Source organism: Mytilus edulis, chromosome 14 (assembly GCF_963676685.1).
Source record: "Mytilus edulis chromosome 14, xbMytEdul2.2, whole genome shotgun sequence".
NCBI classification, from domain to species: domain Eukaryota; kingdom Metazoa; phylum Mollusca; class Bivalvia; order Mytilida; family Mytilidae; genus Mytilus; species Mytilus edulis.
The window spans coordinates 41,912,236-41,929,426 of NC_092357.1; the positions used below are offsets into that span (position 1 = coordinate 41,912,236).

The window sequence follows — 17,191 nt, forward strand, 5'->3', positions numbered from 1 at the left end:
AACTCCTCAAAAGATCTCTTTTAGCAATTAAAAGTATTAGAAGTACTAGAAGTACAAATGAATGTTTTAGCATACACTGTTATGAAAACATAGTTGGTTTTCAATGTGATAATCCACAAAATATAATATAATTGGATCCATATCCTATAATACTTTTTATGAATTTGGTCAGGGTCCCTAATGGACCTTGAGATGAGGAACTATGATGACATAATTAAAAAACAATATTAGTCCGCCATACAATTGTGGATGCTGTGATTTTAAAAATGGACATAAATGAACAATAAGAACTGTTTTTTAGAGCTGATGTGATGAGAAAAGAAATATGTAGATTTCACATGAAATAAATTATTAGAAAGGACAATTTTTTTTATTGAATTTTATGATCAGAATTTTGGGATTATTTCATGAGGAGAGTGACATTTTTCACCATCTTCCGGGGTCCAGCAATTTGCGAAAAAAGTAATCTCACTTGCCACCCCGAAAATTTAACCAGACATGTATAAATGTATCAGCTTCGATATGAGCCATCATACATGTTCAAGAAAACGATATGGACTGAGCAATGGAGGAAAACGTTACCATTACCGCCTATGTAGAATTAATTGTAAATGTTGACCCAATTTGTGAAATTTTATTTCAAAAGTGTTGGAGTGTTTTCTGGTTCAATGATCACAATTTCGGATGGGAGCTGCTGAAAACGAGGTCAGTTACACTCTTTTATTGCTATTTAATTAAAAACAATACAAAATGGCTTCCAATAATTTTGATTTTCCTCAAAAATATACCATTTTTATACTTATAAACAGTGAAGAGGCAGAATATGGGACATGCATTATTTAGACTGGGGCCACTCAGAGGAGAAATAATTATATTCTAGGGATGATCAATGTTACATACCCAAATGCCAAACTTACTAAAATGAATGTTGCACGTTTAGCAAAAGTTTGTGCAATTGAAATCTACAAATTTAGACAAAAATTTAGATGCTTCACACCTTTGTCATAATGCATTGTGTGTGAATACAGACCATATTGTTTTAGAACCTCGGGAGATTAACAATCAAAGAAAAATATGTGTAGCTTCACACCAATGCACCACACATATTGTGTATGGCACAAACTATACTAACTGCATGCTGAATCTGAAATTGTGGTTTGTTATGATTTTGTAGTCAATTACATGCCTTGCACATTTTACCTCCATATTAAACGTTTAACACAAGTAAAAAACGAGAATGGGAAAAAAGCCCACCCTAATACCCCCAAGACACTGAAACAAACATGGCAAACATGTTCATGCAAGATTGTAAGCTCGAAGTCAAACATTTATATAGTTATCAAAGGTACCAGGATTATAATTTAGTACGTCAGACGCGCGTTTCGTCTACATAAGACTCATCAGTGACGCTCACATCAAAATATTTATAAAGCCAAACAAGTACAAAGTTGAAGAGCATTGAGGATCCAAAATTCCAAAAAGTTGTGCCAAATACGGCTAAGGTAATCTATGCCTGGAATAAGAAAATCCTTAGTTTTTCAAAAATTTCAAAGTTTGGTAAACAGGAAATTTATAAAAATGACCACATTATTGATATTCATGTCAACACCGAAGTGTTGACTACTGGGCTGGTGATACCCTCGGGGACGAAACGTCCACCAGCAGTGGCATCGACCCAGTGGTGGAAATAGTTATCAAAGGTACCAGGATTATAATTTAGTACGCCAGACGCGCGTTTCGTCTACATAAGACTCATCAGTGACGCTCACATCAAAATATTTATAAAGCCAAACAAGTACAAAGTTGAAGAGCATTGAGGATCCAAAATTCCAAAAGTTGTGCCAAACTCGGCTAAGGTAATCTATGCCTGGAATAATTTATGTGTTTTTTTCACCAGTATTTACTAATTTTTACAGTGCAAGGGGAGTAACTCTTGATGGTTTCATTCACTGTGTCAGAAAACTGGGTCATTCAATCAACGGAAGTAAACATGCTTAAAGAACTAAATGAAAGTGAAACATAGAGACAAATGAATGAACAAAGTATGAGAGTCATTATTTAAATAAGACAACAAAAAACAAAATAAAGAATAACAGAATGAAAAAAATATCCAAATATGACATCGAGTTACAAAGACAAACTGTGAATGACTTAACGTTGTAATATTCATTTTACATGGTTTTATTTTGTTTATAACTTTATTTCATATCATTGTATATTTTTTCCAATAAATGCATGTACTGTGGCTGGATGCATGGATGCATTGGGAGATATGAAGTGGTCTTTTTGTCTGATACAAAGTTTATTTCAGTGTCTTGGACCATTTTCCCATTTTCATAACAAACTTAAAATGAAACAAACTTTTTAATTTAAAAAAAACACAACTAACTCAAATCAAGCTCATACATTCCTGAAAAAGTGTTTGTTTTAATATATGATACGATATTTAGTATTCTCTGTAAATAGATAAATAAATAAATAACTAAATACTGTATGCAGTAGCTTCCTGAAAGGCTGAAAAAAAACCCAACATATTGTGTAACCTTTTAATACAAATGTTAATCTGGCCAAGAACTACAACCTGGCTGTGGAACAAATTCTTTCGGAGTTGAATTCTGACATAGCTTTGGTTTTAACTGATGTTTTTTTATATCCACTAATCAACCTGTTTCGCACTTTTGTTTAACAAGAAATCGATAGCCTGTTTTTTGCGAGCTTTTAACCTGTTTAATTTGACACGTACACTTTTTTGATATGCACAATCATATATTTCACGTTTACGTATTTTTTTCAGAGCCACTACAGCACGAGACTTTCTACCTAGACCACAACCTACAGCTTTTAGGGTCTTAGCCAATGCAACATCCCTTTTATTATTGACTTTCAAGACTGCTGCAGATGCACGGCCTAAGGCATTGCGTGAAAAATTCTTATTCTTAGGTAGGTATGTAGAAATTGTCCTATTGACGGACTCGCACTTATTAATATTGCTGAAAAATTGCATCTGGTTTAAAGCGGTCTGGGAAAGTTTCATTTCTAACAATGATTCTAGTAATAATTTGTCAGCTTTATTTGGTTTCAAAGACCCATTTAGTAAACCATGACTGCTAAGGTTAATAGATTTGTACCACCAACTAGTTTTTATACCACCATTACATAGTGTTATGCTCCATCTACACGTATCGCTACAATTACCACTATAACAATTCACGACTGACTTAACAATGCGTGGCAAACATTTTGAAATTTGTTGTCGGTCACCATTATATTTTGCAAATAAACATTTCATTATACCATGTGAACGTAATTTTAAATCATTGGCAAAAGCTATTTTAATATCATTCCTTTGGGCCTTTGTAGCTCCAGGGAACATACCGACACTAAATTTTGCTCGCAATACCTCACGGAACTGACTTTGACCCCGGTGTATAGTATCTGCCAGTCTATTTACTGACCATAAAGGGTCAAATATTTCTTGCATTGCTTCTTGTAAACCTTGTACACATTTTGCATCCCCATCAGTAGTACAATAGTCCTCAAGTAAATCAAGTTTAGCAATTTTTTTTACCTATTTCATACCCAAGATCCTTCTCACTCAAAGGATCATACCTATTTGTATATGGTGTGCATCACTCGTGATTAGGACATTCAATGTCATAACCTTTACCGCGTAACCATGCACCAACCCAGCAAAGACTGTTTACAAGGTGAAAACCAATGATATCATGATTGTCAGTTTCATTTTCACAGGCAATACCAATAACTTGTGATGCATTTTGTCCCATTTTATGCCTACTTTTTATATGCACACTCTGATAGGTACCATCCATTTGTAATTTTACAGGACTATTTTATTTAACCCTAAGGTTTGATTTCTCTTTCTGAAACTCTCAACCACTTGTTCGGTTTCATTTTCAGCAAGTTTTACAACCTTGTCACAAACGTTATTTGTTATTCTCTGCATTGTTCCTTATGACATAGGAGGAATACATGAACTAGTTTAAAGTAGTCGTGCGCTATCATTACCAATATTACAGTTTATCACGCCAGTCTGAAACCCATAGTTAATTGTAGCACTCTTGCGACCAGCACGTCCTGTGTTAATTTCTCTAAATAGTTTATATTTTTCTGAAATAAATTTACCCTTGGTACACTTCATTTCCCACATCCAACCAAGACCCCATTGAGTCTCTTGTACCAGTTCAAAATGTGGAACAACACACTTTGGACTTTTATTTAAATGACAAAGTATAAGACTATTGATCATTAAAATATTAAGATCTCTATCTACTGTTCTATTTTCAGTACTTTTCTCCTCTATATATTCATCTAAATAATCATCTGACAATTTATGTGGTCTTAGTAGTTTGACTGTAGTCGCACATTTTTCAGTTTGTGGGGCTACATAAGATTTTTTATCGTAACTCTCTTTTGAGTACAGCTTGAATTTCTTTTCTGTAAGGCGGGGTAACCAGACAGACTCTGTGGTGTTTTTAGGTGTCAAATCTGTAGTGGAATTAGAAAATTTAAGTTTAGGTGGTGCAGGTGAAACTTGCATAGATAAATTTTTTAAAACCTGTGTAGATGGAGGTGTAGATGGAGCTGTAGATGGAGCAACACCATTAATAACACCACAACCTTGATCTGTTGTTAGGGATACAAAACGCAATAGATGGGCTTGGTTACCAACCTTATATTGGTTTCTTTTCCTTTTCCCTTTCATTATTGAATAAATAAACACTCTGTTATGTTTGTACAATTCTAAATTATGACGTCATAAAGTCATGACATCACAAAAGCGATGACGTCACAATGTTCTCTTTACCAAAGAAAAGCACCATTTTGCCCTATTTGAACACTCACACAAAAAGAACTCTAAAATGGTTATTACTTGATGGATTTTAAAACTAAAACCTGTTTTAGAATGGTCTGTGAATGATCTTAACAGTTATATAAAAATAAAAATGTTCTATTCCTTCTATGAAAGAAAAAAATATCAAAAACATTATTTTCTGAGTGAAAAACACAATATTTTCATGAATTATCATCTAAACATGATGATTTTTATAAAGTCAGTAAGGTAATGAAGGTTTGTTGAAAGGCACTTTAAGCTATGAAAAGTCTTAATCAATGTCTAAGTTGTGAAGTGGTAACATATGGATTTTGTGCTTTTTTCTACTAAAAGATATAAGGAACAGTAATAAGCATGCTTACTTAAAAATACTAAAAATTTACTTATTTTATTTCAGATGCGGAAAAAAACATCACAGAATTGTTCGAAAAGGTGTACCGAAGGCATTCATACTGCAATACAAGTGGAATCTGACATTTGCTGATATAATATGGGTCAGGGTCCCTAATGGACCTTGAGATGAGGAACTCAGATGACGTAATTAAAAAACAATATTAGTCCGCCTTACAATTGTGGATGCTGTGATTTTAAAAATGGACATAAATGAACAATAAGAACTGTTTTATAGAGCTGATGTGATGAGAAAAGAAATATGTAGATTTGACATGAAATAAATTATTAGAAAGGACAATGTTTGTATTGAATTTTATGATCAGAATTTTGGGATTATTTCATGAGGAGAGTGACATTTTTCACCATCTTCCGGGGTCCAGCAATTTGCGAAAAAGGTAATTTCACTTGCCAACCCGAAAATTTAACCAGACATGTATAAATGTATCAGCTTCGATATGAGCCATTATACATGTTCAAGTAAACGATATGGACTGAGCAACGGAGGAAAACGTTACCATTACCGCCTATGTAGAATTAATTGTAAATGTTGACCCAATTGTTGCTTTTATTACTCCTAAATCATGATCGGCTTTGTATTCTTGATATGGTATGTCTCTAGGTACACCCGCATATAGGCTTCAGCTTTTTCACTGTGCTTTGTGTGTTTATACAAATACAGAAAAAAATGATGTTTCCTTTTACGTACATATACATTAGATGAAAAAACAAACATGCAAAGCAAATATTGGCAAAGCGGATCGGACCGTCGAAAAATGATTTAATATAAGATTTTACACATTGGTTTGACCATAGTTCCCAGTGAATGAAAAAATTTCAGTCTTGATTTCAGGTCAGTATTAAATCACAAAAATACTGAAATCCAAGGAAAATTCAAAACGAAAAGTTCCTAATCAAATGTCAAAATCAAATGATAAAACATAGTTCCCAGTGAATGAAAAAATTTCAGTCTTGATTTCAGGTCAGTATTGAATCACAAAAATACTGAAATCCAAGGAAAATTCAAAACGAAAAGTTCCTCATCAAATGGCAAAATCAAATGATAAAACTCATCAAACGAATAGACAACAATGGTGGATTGAATCCGGTTTAAAAGCGCTTAACCTCTCACTTGTACGATAGTCAGGTTTGTTTTGTAAAGTAAAAATTAATACTGGAATTTGGTTCCTCAAAATCTTTAAGTTTTACAGAGATATTGAAATTATATGTAGAGGACAAGCAAGTAGTAACCTTAACCAAACATGTTAGAACAAAGCTTACTTGGTTGGCTTCTTGTCGAGTTCTATATTGACAGGTGCAATTATGTTACTATTTTGAAAGTAGACTGAAGTCACGCACTTACATATTATTTTAACTTGTGTTTAGTTTTGAACCACAAATTGCTAACTTTATATTTATTGATTTCTGAATAGATATGAAACATGTTATTTATCACAGCAAAAATGGCCACCGTGAAAAGTGAACTTTCACCTGCACGAGATCAGTATGTTAATTTCTCTTTGATTCCCGTCTTGTGTACTTTATAGGTTCATTTTCTTGATTTTGCTAAATGTTAGTTTGCCAACAGAATAACCTATATGATCTTGGCTATTTCCGGAATATCACTCTCTGACATAGGCCATTTTTTTTATCCTTGATCTGATCTATCGATTGGCTATTTTCAATAAGAAATAGATGCTTAGGCATCTAAATCAACTATACAGATGTAAATATATATATATATATGTGTGTATTTATGTGCCTTGTAGTTGATGTCATACAGGTCAGGATTAGATTGATGTATAATGATTTATCAATAAATAAACCCTGGATTTTTCAAAACTGAGCTGCATAGTATTAAGAATTTCTTAATTTTTAGGCCATTTTTCTCTATTCTTGGTATTTTTTGCCCATCATATTCTAATCAGCATATTTTCTAACCCCATGATTCTCCATTCGTAAATAGAAAAGAAAGGATATAGGGTATGCATCCGTTAGACCAGAGAAATATAATACAAAAGATTCGCAACTCGACGAACAGACGTATATCGTCGTGATCTCCTTTAGCAGTTAAAAGTATTAGAAGTACAAGTACTAAAAGTACAGATGAATGTTTGAGTATACACTGTTATGAAGACAAAGTTGGCTTTCAATGTGATAATCAACAAAATATGATATTATAATTTGGATCCTTTTATACTTTTTATAAATTATTTGCTATGATTACTCCTAAATCATGATCGGCTTTGTATTTTTAATATTATATGTCTCTAGATACATCCGAATGTGGGTCTCTGCTTTTTCACTGTGCTTTGCGCGCTCAAACAAATACAGAATATTGTGTTTGAAAAAAAAATCTAAGCAAAGGTCAGATGAGCGGACAAAAATGATTTTAACAGTCAAATGTACATTGTAATATAGGAGTTTACACAATTTGGTTTGATCTTAGTTCTCAGTGAATAGACACATTTAAAATTTTTAGTTTTAATTTCAGTTCAGGTATGTTTGTGATGTAAAACTTATTTTAGGATTTGGTTCTACACTACCAAGAATTTACTCACGTTTTTTTGGTACATTTCTACCCTCGTATATATCAGTACTGTTCGGCAAGACAGAAAACTTGTATTGTTATACTTTCTGTTTATTCAGTAACGATTTTGACAGTACTGTTTCAGTACTGATTTTGACAGTACTGTTTCAGTACTGATTTTATCAGTACTGTTTCAGTACCGATTTTATCAGTACTGTTTCAGTACTGATTTCGTCAGTACTGTTTCAGTACTGATTTTTACAGTACTGTTTCAGTACTGATTTTGACAGTACTGTTTCAGTACTGATTTTGACAGTACTGTTTCAGTACTGATTTTATCAGTACCGATTTTATCAGTACTGTTTCAGTACTGATTTCGTCAGTATTGTTTCAGTACTGATTTTTACAGTACTGTTTCAGTTCAGATTTTGTCAGTACTGTTTCAGTGCTGATTTCGTCAGTAGTGTTTCGGTACTGATTTTGTACTGTTAGTATACCGATTTTTTTAAATTCTATTATTGGGTTGATATTTTCAGTCACTGTTTTAGTAATAAACTTACTTTTGAGTGTGCACCTTATTCATATGAAAAATAGTTGTTTCTTTAGGTATATTTGCAGCAGTCGATTTGGTTTGGTTAATCTTTTAATTTAAATGTGTATTGTTTCAAAAAATATTTGGAACTGAAAACTTATATATCTAGGTAAGTATAGTATGGTACATAATAATTGTGACATATTTTTATCTTGTGTAGAAATCTCTGAGCGTTCGAGAGCCATGGAAATTTACGGAGTGGAAATTCCTGTAGTAGCGTCAACCAAAGATGTTGAAATCATGCTTACTTGGTTGGCTTCCTGTCGAGTGCTGTATTGACAAGTGCAAGTTACACTTATAAAAGTTTACAGAATTCACTCACTTATATATTATTTGAACTTGTGTTTAGTTTTGATCCACAAATTGCTAACTTTTAAATATTCATTGATTTCTGAATAGAAATGAAACATGTAATTCATCATAACAAAAATGGCAACCGTGAGAAATGAACATCCCCTGCACGAGATCAGTATGTCAATTTCTCTGGGATTCCTGTCTTGTGTACTTTACAGGTTCATTTTCGAATATGTTGGTTTGCCAGCAGAGTAACCTTTATGAACTTGGTTATTTCCGGAATCGATCAATTTTTGACATAGGTCATTTTTTTCCTTGATCAGATGTACATACATATTCGTTCGAAGACTCTTTCGATTGGCTGTTTTCCTTATAAAATAGATGTTTAAAGTGTCACATCAGCTATATGTGTATCATTGCAATTGCCCTGAACTTGTTGTACTCGTCAGAATTAAATTGATGTATAATAATTTATCAATAGATATAAACCTTTTATTTTTCATAAGTGGAAGAGTAACTGTACAATATAGTGTGTTAATTTACGACACAAAACCGGTAGAAACTTTACAACACCCAAAGCAAATTGTGGGGAGAATATAATCTTATTGGTGTTATATTGTTCAGCTTCTAGGTTAAAGTTAGGTCTATCACACGGAAAATTTCTATAACGCTAAAACTGTCAATATAGGTTTTTGCAAAGGAATGATCTGACAAGCTGCCAAGTCTATTGATATTTAAAACGATGCCGTATTTTTCCGAACAGACTTATTTTATAAAATACAGATTCTACCAATGACAATGCACAGGTGCACATCAAGCTATGTATTACGTTGGTGAAAAAATAAATAGGATAGACTGCAGACTAATTCGCCGTTTCAGAATCTAAAGCATCATGGGTAATTTCATTGTTCGTACCCCAAAGTGAAAATAACGTTACGTCATTAGTTTAATTTCCATTGTTTATAACGTTTTAAACCAATCAAAATGCTTTGGTGTACGCTTTTGAAAATATTACCCAGGATGCATTAGATTCTGAAACGGCGAATTGAGTAATTCAAATAAACGAGGATATGATTTGTATGCCCTTCATTTCAGCATTCATTAATTTCTTATAGTGGCGGATCCAAAAATTGTCATAGGTGGGGCCCACTGGTTGCCTAAAAGGAGAAATGCTCAATTCGTGCTTCGTTGATTTTTATATATAATCAACCCAAATTTTTTACACATAAGGGTGGGGTTGGGGCCTTCTCCCCATTAAATGCGCCTCTGTTTCGGCAATGTTCTCTATTCTTTGTATTTGTTACCCACCATTCTCTTTTTCTTAGATTTTCGGAACCCATTTCTCTCTATTCTTTTATATAAAGATGGAATATATATCCATGACTACAAATCAGGACTTGGAACAGCCAAAAAAAAAACAACAACAAAAAACCAACCCAAAGGAACTTTTTGTTATTCATCTCAAGGCCAAAGTTACAGTCATTGTGTATTTTATGTCCTATTTTTCTCTATACTTTTTTTTTGTCTTGGTCCATTTTTCTGTAATGTTCGCAAATTGTTCTCTCTTAGTATAAACCCATCCAGATCTTCATGAACTAACAGGCCGATTGAGAATTATTGAGGAAGATATAATCATATGTTTGTAAAATACAACAACGAAAAAAACAAAAATGTTGACCAAACTTTACCTAAAAAATCATGGGAAGGAGACATGGTGAATGTAAAAATCAACCAACAAATAATTATTGATAGATATTTAACATATGTAAGTCGATATATGTCCCAAGTCAGTGGTTGTCTTGGATCATTTCTTTTTTTTTTCTGAGAAGTTTTAGTTGATGACTTTACTTTGAATTATTTCTGTTTGTTTTTTTCGCAATCATTCGTGACGACTTGAATTTTGTCGTATTTGATTATAATTACAATTGTAATTAAGACTGTGTGTTGTATTCTAGATGTCTTAATGGCTGCTATTTGTTTCGTTAAGGAAGATGGCTTGTCAAGTTTTGGATTTTTGGTCAGATTTTCGGAATCCTTTGGTTTTATCCATTTGAATGCCTTGAAAAATTTTGCCCGGTGACCCCCATTTTTCTTGTCAATGATGAAGCTATGAAAAGTCAAGAGAGAATATTTTCCCGCCAAAATTTCAATGGCTAATATCTCGAAAACAAGCACGGTGACCTATTTATTTTATTTGCTCTTTGGATTTTTTAATAATCCCCTATAAATATAAGCTAGTGTTTTGAAAAGTTAATTACTTTGAAAATGAGAAGCGAACTCCCGAATGCATTTATCGTTAGCTCCTGGTTTTGAGCGGGAATTGTGTTGCTCGGTCCTTTTATTTTTTTTGTGATTTGTAGACTGTTGTTTGTCTTTTTATCGCTCAACCTTTTGTTTGTTGCCATGACGATGTAAGTTTGTTTTCGACTCGTGAGTAAATTGACTTATTGTGCTGTCAAAAATTTACATGAGAGTTTCAGATATGATAATATCTATTTGCGTAATATGCATGTGCGTTGAAAAAAAAATGATAATATCTATTTTTACACATGTATGTGCGTTTGAAACAAACATACATAAACTAAAAGTGATGATTGCTTTATTTGATAATTTCAATATCCCTTTCATACTGTGATGTTTGAAAATATTAGATAGCCAAATAAGGTTGAATTCGTTAAATGATTGGTCCCTCTTTCTACTTCCTTTCACATCGACAATAAATTGTCTTTATTTTCGGTGCTGGTAGTACTGTTTAATATCTTCCTCACTTATTCTTCCTGGCTGCCCCTTTGTCGCTGCGCCTCCAATTTTCCTGGCAATTGGTACGTTTTGTACAAGTAATGGCTGACCATTTCTCCTCTTACAACGGAATTGACAAGCTAGGTTTCGTCGAGTACAATGATCGTCACAATAATATAATTTAGCATATGTTGGTTGCCATTGACAACGAAAAGCACAGTAATATACCATTCGGTCACATTCGTGACACTCTATTTTATCGTATGTAGCATAGCTTTCAGGAATAAGTAATAATCCTGCAATCAGCAAACCAAGGAGCTTCACACAAAACTAAAATAAAAACAAAAAATCATTAAAATTATTATTTAATAAATAGTTCTTAATGATACATGTAAGTAGCGGTATATCGTATTGTTTACGGTAAGAGAAGCGTACCTAAGCGTTCAAGAAACGTATGTTAGCGTGTGCCTGGCGTTTGTCTTACGTAGATGGAATGCACGCTACGAAGAAAAAAAAAGTTTCTTTTAAAGGTGGTACCTAACACTACAGGGAGATAACTCTGTAAAATCAGCTAAACGTTTTAATTACGTTGCGTTGTTAAGGGAATATTAAGCTTCTCAATGATCAAAATAAGTGTTTGTCAAACTGCTATATAACCAGTGTAATTTTTCTGATAAAACGGTTGGTTAATTTTTTTTGAAATTTTTATATTTTTGTAAAAGGGTCAAAGTAAATACTTTGTCAAAATTTTAAGAAAATTAAACGACCCAAATTAATTTTAGCTAAAGTGTTGGGTACCACCTTAAATGAAATAAAAGTTATCTTGTAAACATTGATGTCAACAATGGCATATATATGTGAGAGAAACTTGTGCCATATTTTAAATTAATGTGTATTTGGATAATAAATATATTATCAGGAATATGACAACTGTTATCATTCGTTTGATGTGTTTGAGCTTTTGATTTTGACATTTGACTAGATAGGGACTTTCCTTTTTGAGTTTTTCTTTGTGATTTTACTTCTTACGTGATCTCTTTCATTATATTGAATGTTTTCATAGTAAATACCATAAATTCGCATTGATAAGAAACATTTTTCAGCTGAACAATATAATGTAAGGGAAGATAACTCAAATGTTACAACTCTATTAATGATTGTTAGGTACATTTTTCTCCCTTTTACTTGTAGAAAGAAATAGGCTCAATTCGGTTACACCATCTTTTCTTTTTTTTCTTCAAAAAATAGGGTTTGTTTCGTAAATCTATCTTCTGGGAAATTTCAGGAACATATAGTATTTTAGATATCACCGCATGATACACCCGTCCCTTGTTCAAAGATTGAAGTTCCATAACTCCTCGTCTTAATTTCAGAAATTCATACAAAAAAAAACCATGCATATCTGCAAAATGTAAAAATATCACATCAGAAATAGGACACAGTCGGTAAAATAGAAGGCAATTAAAGATAAACAAACTGCGGACAAATGTCGCTAGTGAGTTGAGAAACAGACATGAATGATCTACTCATAAATAAATCCTGTAAATCAAAAACAGGGAAAAATATCTTCAAGTTGGTAACATGTTTAAATTTTGAGTCATGCATTGACAGAAATCGTTTTCCCACATAATACGAAATGATAAAAGCTGTAATTCAAAATTTGGGGCTTTGTTTTACACCTACCAAGGAGACTTTTTAATTACTTCAGATTAAACTTTCGGAGAACCACTATTCCATAGAAAACTGTTGATATCACGTTTAATTTTAATTTCATAAGATCTCGGAACATGAGTAGATGAATTGACACAAATAAAGCATCGGTATTTCAAGTGATTTAAGAATTACAAATTTACCGATCAAGGTTATGTTTCTAATTTCCCACTATTTAATTATTAGCATTGATTCCATTTTTTCTTTGCGTGTATCTATATTAAAAAAACAAAATTCCAAAAGCATTAAATTTCAAACTTAAGGTTTTAAAACCAGCTGTTAATTTAAATTTAATGGGAAAGGAACCTTCTTTGTTAAATTTATTTCAGGTAATCCATGTTGCTTCGATTTTAGAAAAGTTAACTTTTAAACAACTTTTAAAACACTTCTCAATATCGTAGATCTATTTGAGTATAAAGTTTGACCCATTTCCGAAACTTGTTATCAAAATTAAAACAAACCAATGTTTTTTTCGTAATAAATCTCTATCCTAACGTATCAAACGTCTTTTCGATATCGTGACATTGACTGATCGGTAAATGCTAACTGATCGCAAGATCAATAACGCATATTCCCCTCTTCAAAATCATGTTTAGATAACTATGACATTTTGACGTTAACACATGGTTAAAACATGTTTGTTTGTGGATAAATCGCCATTGACATTGGAACCAGTTCAAGTCCAACAAATTGAATAAACTTGCGACCATGGCCGATTTGGCCATATATACAGGTTTAAATTCATTACCATGCATACATTTTGTAAAGCTTTCATAGTTTTTTTTTCTTTTTTCTTTTAGATAAACCGGTACGATATGTTAATTAAGACTGATATGTGCATATATGTAATCCATTTAATACCAATGTGTTTGCTTTGTAGAATGATTTAAAAAATATATATATATATTTATTTCTTTTCAGAACACTTGTTATGGCATCAGCTTATGTTTGTGACACTTGTTATAAGGCCAATATGTCATTGAATGGAGCAAAGTATTGCTCCAACTGTGGAGAAAGACTTTGTTCAGACTGCGCTGAAATACATACACTGGTTAAAGCGTTTAAATCTCACCATCTTATCGATCTGTTGTCAGTCGATTCCAATGTTCCAATATCTGACACAGAAATCTGCAACGTCCATTTGGGAATGCTCTTGGATTGCTACTGCCCAGATCATGAAATTGTGTGCTGTAGAACTTGTATTTCGAATGAACATAAGGTTTGTCAAAACTTACTTCCATTAGAACTTGCCTCAAACGATGTCAAAAATTCTGCACTATTTACCGATTGCATTAAAATAAGAAAGCATCTAGTTGCATCTTTGAATGATTTAACCGATAACAGACGGTTATACTTGCAATCACTAGAGAAATCTAAGACAGCGATTAGTAAGCAAATCGGAGCAGTGAAATCGAAATTATTAAAACAAATTGACGATTGGGAACGGAAACTTAATGACAGAGTGTCATCGCACCACCGCAAACAAGAAATGAAAATCAACAAACAAATGGAAGAAATATCCCAAGTCTTGGACACCTTAAAAGCAAATGAAAAAGAAATAGATTACTTGAAGCGGCATGGATCGAATGATCAGCTGTTTATATCCTTGCGTCGTCAAGTTACAAATTCCCAAATCGCAGAAGTAAATATTCAGCAGATGGTATTGAGTTCAGAAGAAATCACTTTAACCTTTCCTGAAAACGAAGATTTCAAGATTGATTTCTTTGGCTCATTGTTAGAGGCTTCTACATCGTGTCATTTTCAATTTAAACCATGGAAGTTTCAGCAGGCCCAGGTTATAACTGAACCAACAAAGCGTATTGTTGGGTTTCAAAAGGACACGGAATTAAAACTAGGAAGTCCGAATTACAGGAAATATAATTTTTCGGATTTATCAGTGACTGAAGATGATAAGTTGCTTGTGACCAATGATTCGTCTTTAGATCCATTACTCTTTGTCTTCTGCGACTTCACATATGAAACAGAGATACGGTTTTCCTCTGTACCGAGATGTGTTGCTGTTATACCTGGTACTGACAAAGCCGTTGTTACATTACCTGAAATTGACCGTATACAATTTATAAACACCTCAAAGATGACATCGGGCGACAAAGTTAACGTTAGATTTAGATGTATTGTCATCGCGGCTGGGAGTGACAACATTTACGTTGGCGGAAATGGGGGTATTATTAAAATATTAAACACAGATGGGATAGTTCTTACAACACTTGAATCCGTAAATCTTAAATCAGATATTCATTCTTTGCTATACGATAACTTAAATGAGCAAATTATTGCTAGAATTGAGGACAAACTCCTGTGTCTGAAATTAGACGGAACAGAAGTATACAGTAGGCTCGCTTCCGGTATAGCAGGAGTAACACTTGATCGACATAGAAACATTTATTTCGGGGATTTCTATGCAAGTACCGTACAGAGAATGTCATTAAATGGACAAAATTGCGAGGAAATGCTAAACAAAAGCGATGAGATTAGCTTTCCCTCTGGAATGTGCTTTAACAATGACTGCACAAAGCTGTGTGTTATTAATAATGTCTCCACGGTTGTTTGTGTATACAAAACAAATGTTTAAATTGGTATAGACGAAAACGAGACGTTATTAATATATTGTGTCGGATACGAAATCGGGACTTACTTAAAATATGGAGCGTTCAAACTAAACAAATCAAATGCCAAGCATGTATCAAAATATAGAAACACTATGGCTATAGGATCAAAAGGGACCTATACATTATAGCCATATTCATTAAATCTTAACTTTACACGATACAATTTAAAAAAAATATGAATGCGTTGGATAAAAAGCGCCATTTTTATACGTGTGCATGTAAAACTATTTTCTTGGTAGAGGGGTCTAAATACAGCACAAACAACATTTTTTTTTATATATATATATGTTTATATGATTGTGATACTATTAGTTACAAGGTGTGATAGTGACCTAATACGATATATATGGGTTCAGTAAATTCCATATGGGGTGAGAGCGAGGCTCGATTCCCCATATGGAATTTACTGACCCCATATATATCGTGTTAGGTTACTAGCACATCGTGTAACGAATTTATCTTACCGACTATTCACATGTGTATTTTGACTAGCAACCTATCTAAGTGATCAAGTCTTCAATACATAGTATTACGATCATACTTCCATTTGTCTATACAGAAAATTAATGCCAACAATAACAACTTTTTAGCTTTAAATTTGTTTTATGAATTCATTTCAATCGTTCATTGCATGTATTAATTTCTTCGTCTGTTGAATCCCATCACATTTCTTTCTCTTTTTTTTAAAGGAAAGTAACTCCGTTATGGCAACAAGAACACATTCTTTGATTTGGAGATTATATATTATACTGTATTTTCACTTTTCGATTTTAAAGTCAGTAAAAAATGTGTCCGGTGACCCGGTCAACCAACCAAGATGGCCGACATGGCTTAAAATAGATAATAGGGGTAAATTGCAGTTTTTGGCTTATAACTCAAAAACCAAAGCATTAAGAGAAAATCTGACGGAATGAAATTGTTTATCAGGTTAAGTTCTATCTGCCTTGAAAATTTCAGATGAATCGAACAACCCGTTGTTAGGTTGCTGCCCCTGAATTGGAAATTTTAAGAAAATTTTGCTGTTTTTGGTTATTATCTTGAATAATATTATAGATAGAGATAAATAGTGCACAGCAATAATGTTCAGCAAAGTAAGATTTACAAATAAGTCAACACCACTGAAATGGTCAGTTGACCCTTTAGGAGTTTTTGCCCTTTATAGTCAATTTTTAACCATTTTTCGTAAATCTTAGTAATCTTTTACAAAAATCTTCTCCTCTGAAACTACTGGGCCAAATTAAACCAACCTTGGCCACAATCATCATTGGGGTATCTAGTCTAAAAAATGTGTCCGGTGACCCGGTCAACCAACCAAGATGGCCGACATGGCTTAAAATAGATAATAGGGGTAAATTGCAGTCTTTGGCTTATAACTCAAAAACCAAAGCATTAAGAGCAAGATCTATCTGCCTTAAAAATTCAGATGAATCGAACAACCCGTTGTTAGGTTGCTG

General features: G+C 33.1%; 2 protein-coding genes across 2 annotated transcripts; both read left to right on the forward strand.

The window, feature by feature from the left end:
- Positions 1–217: 217 nt before the first annotated feature.
- On the forward strand, positions 218–5,540 carry LOC139503281 (uncharacterized). The gene is made up of 3 exons (XM_071293043.1): positions 218–705; positions 2,795–2,940; positions 5,250–5,540. The coding sequence occupies exons 1-3, from the start codon at positions 566–568 to the stop codon at positions 5,324–5,326; spliced, it is 363 nt and encodes a 120-aa protein (XP_071149144.1). The 5' UTR covers positions 218–565; the 3' UTR covers positions 5,327–5,540.
- Positions 5,541–14,080: 8,540 nt separating this feature from the next.
- Positions 14,081–15,700, forward strand: LOC139504213 (uncharacterized). The gene has a single exon (XM_071294280.1). The coding sequence runs from the start codon at positions 14,081–14,083 to the stop codon at positions 15,698–15,700; it is 1,620 nt and encodes a 539-aa protein (XP_071150381.1).
- Positions 15,701–17,191: the final 1,491 nt, after the last annotated feature.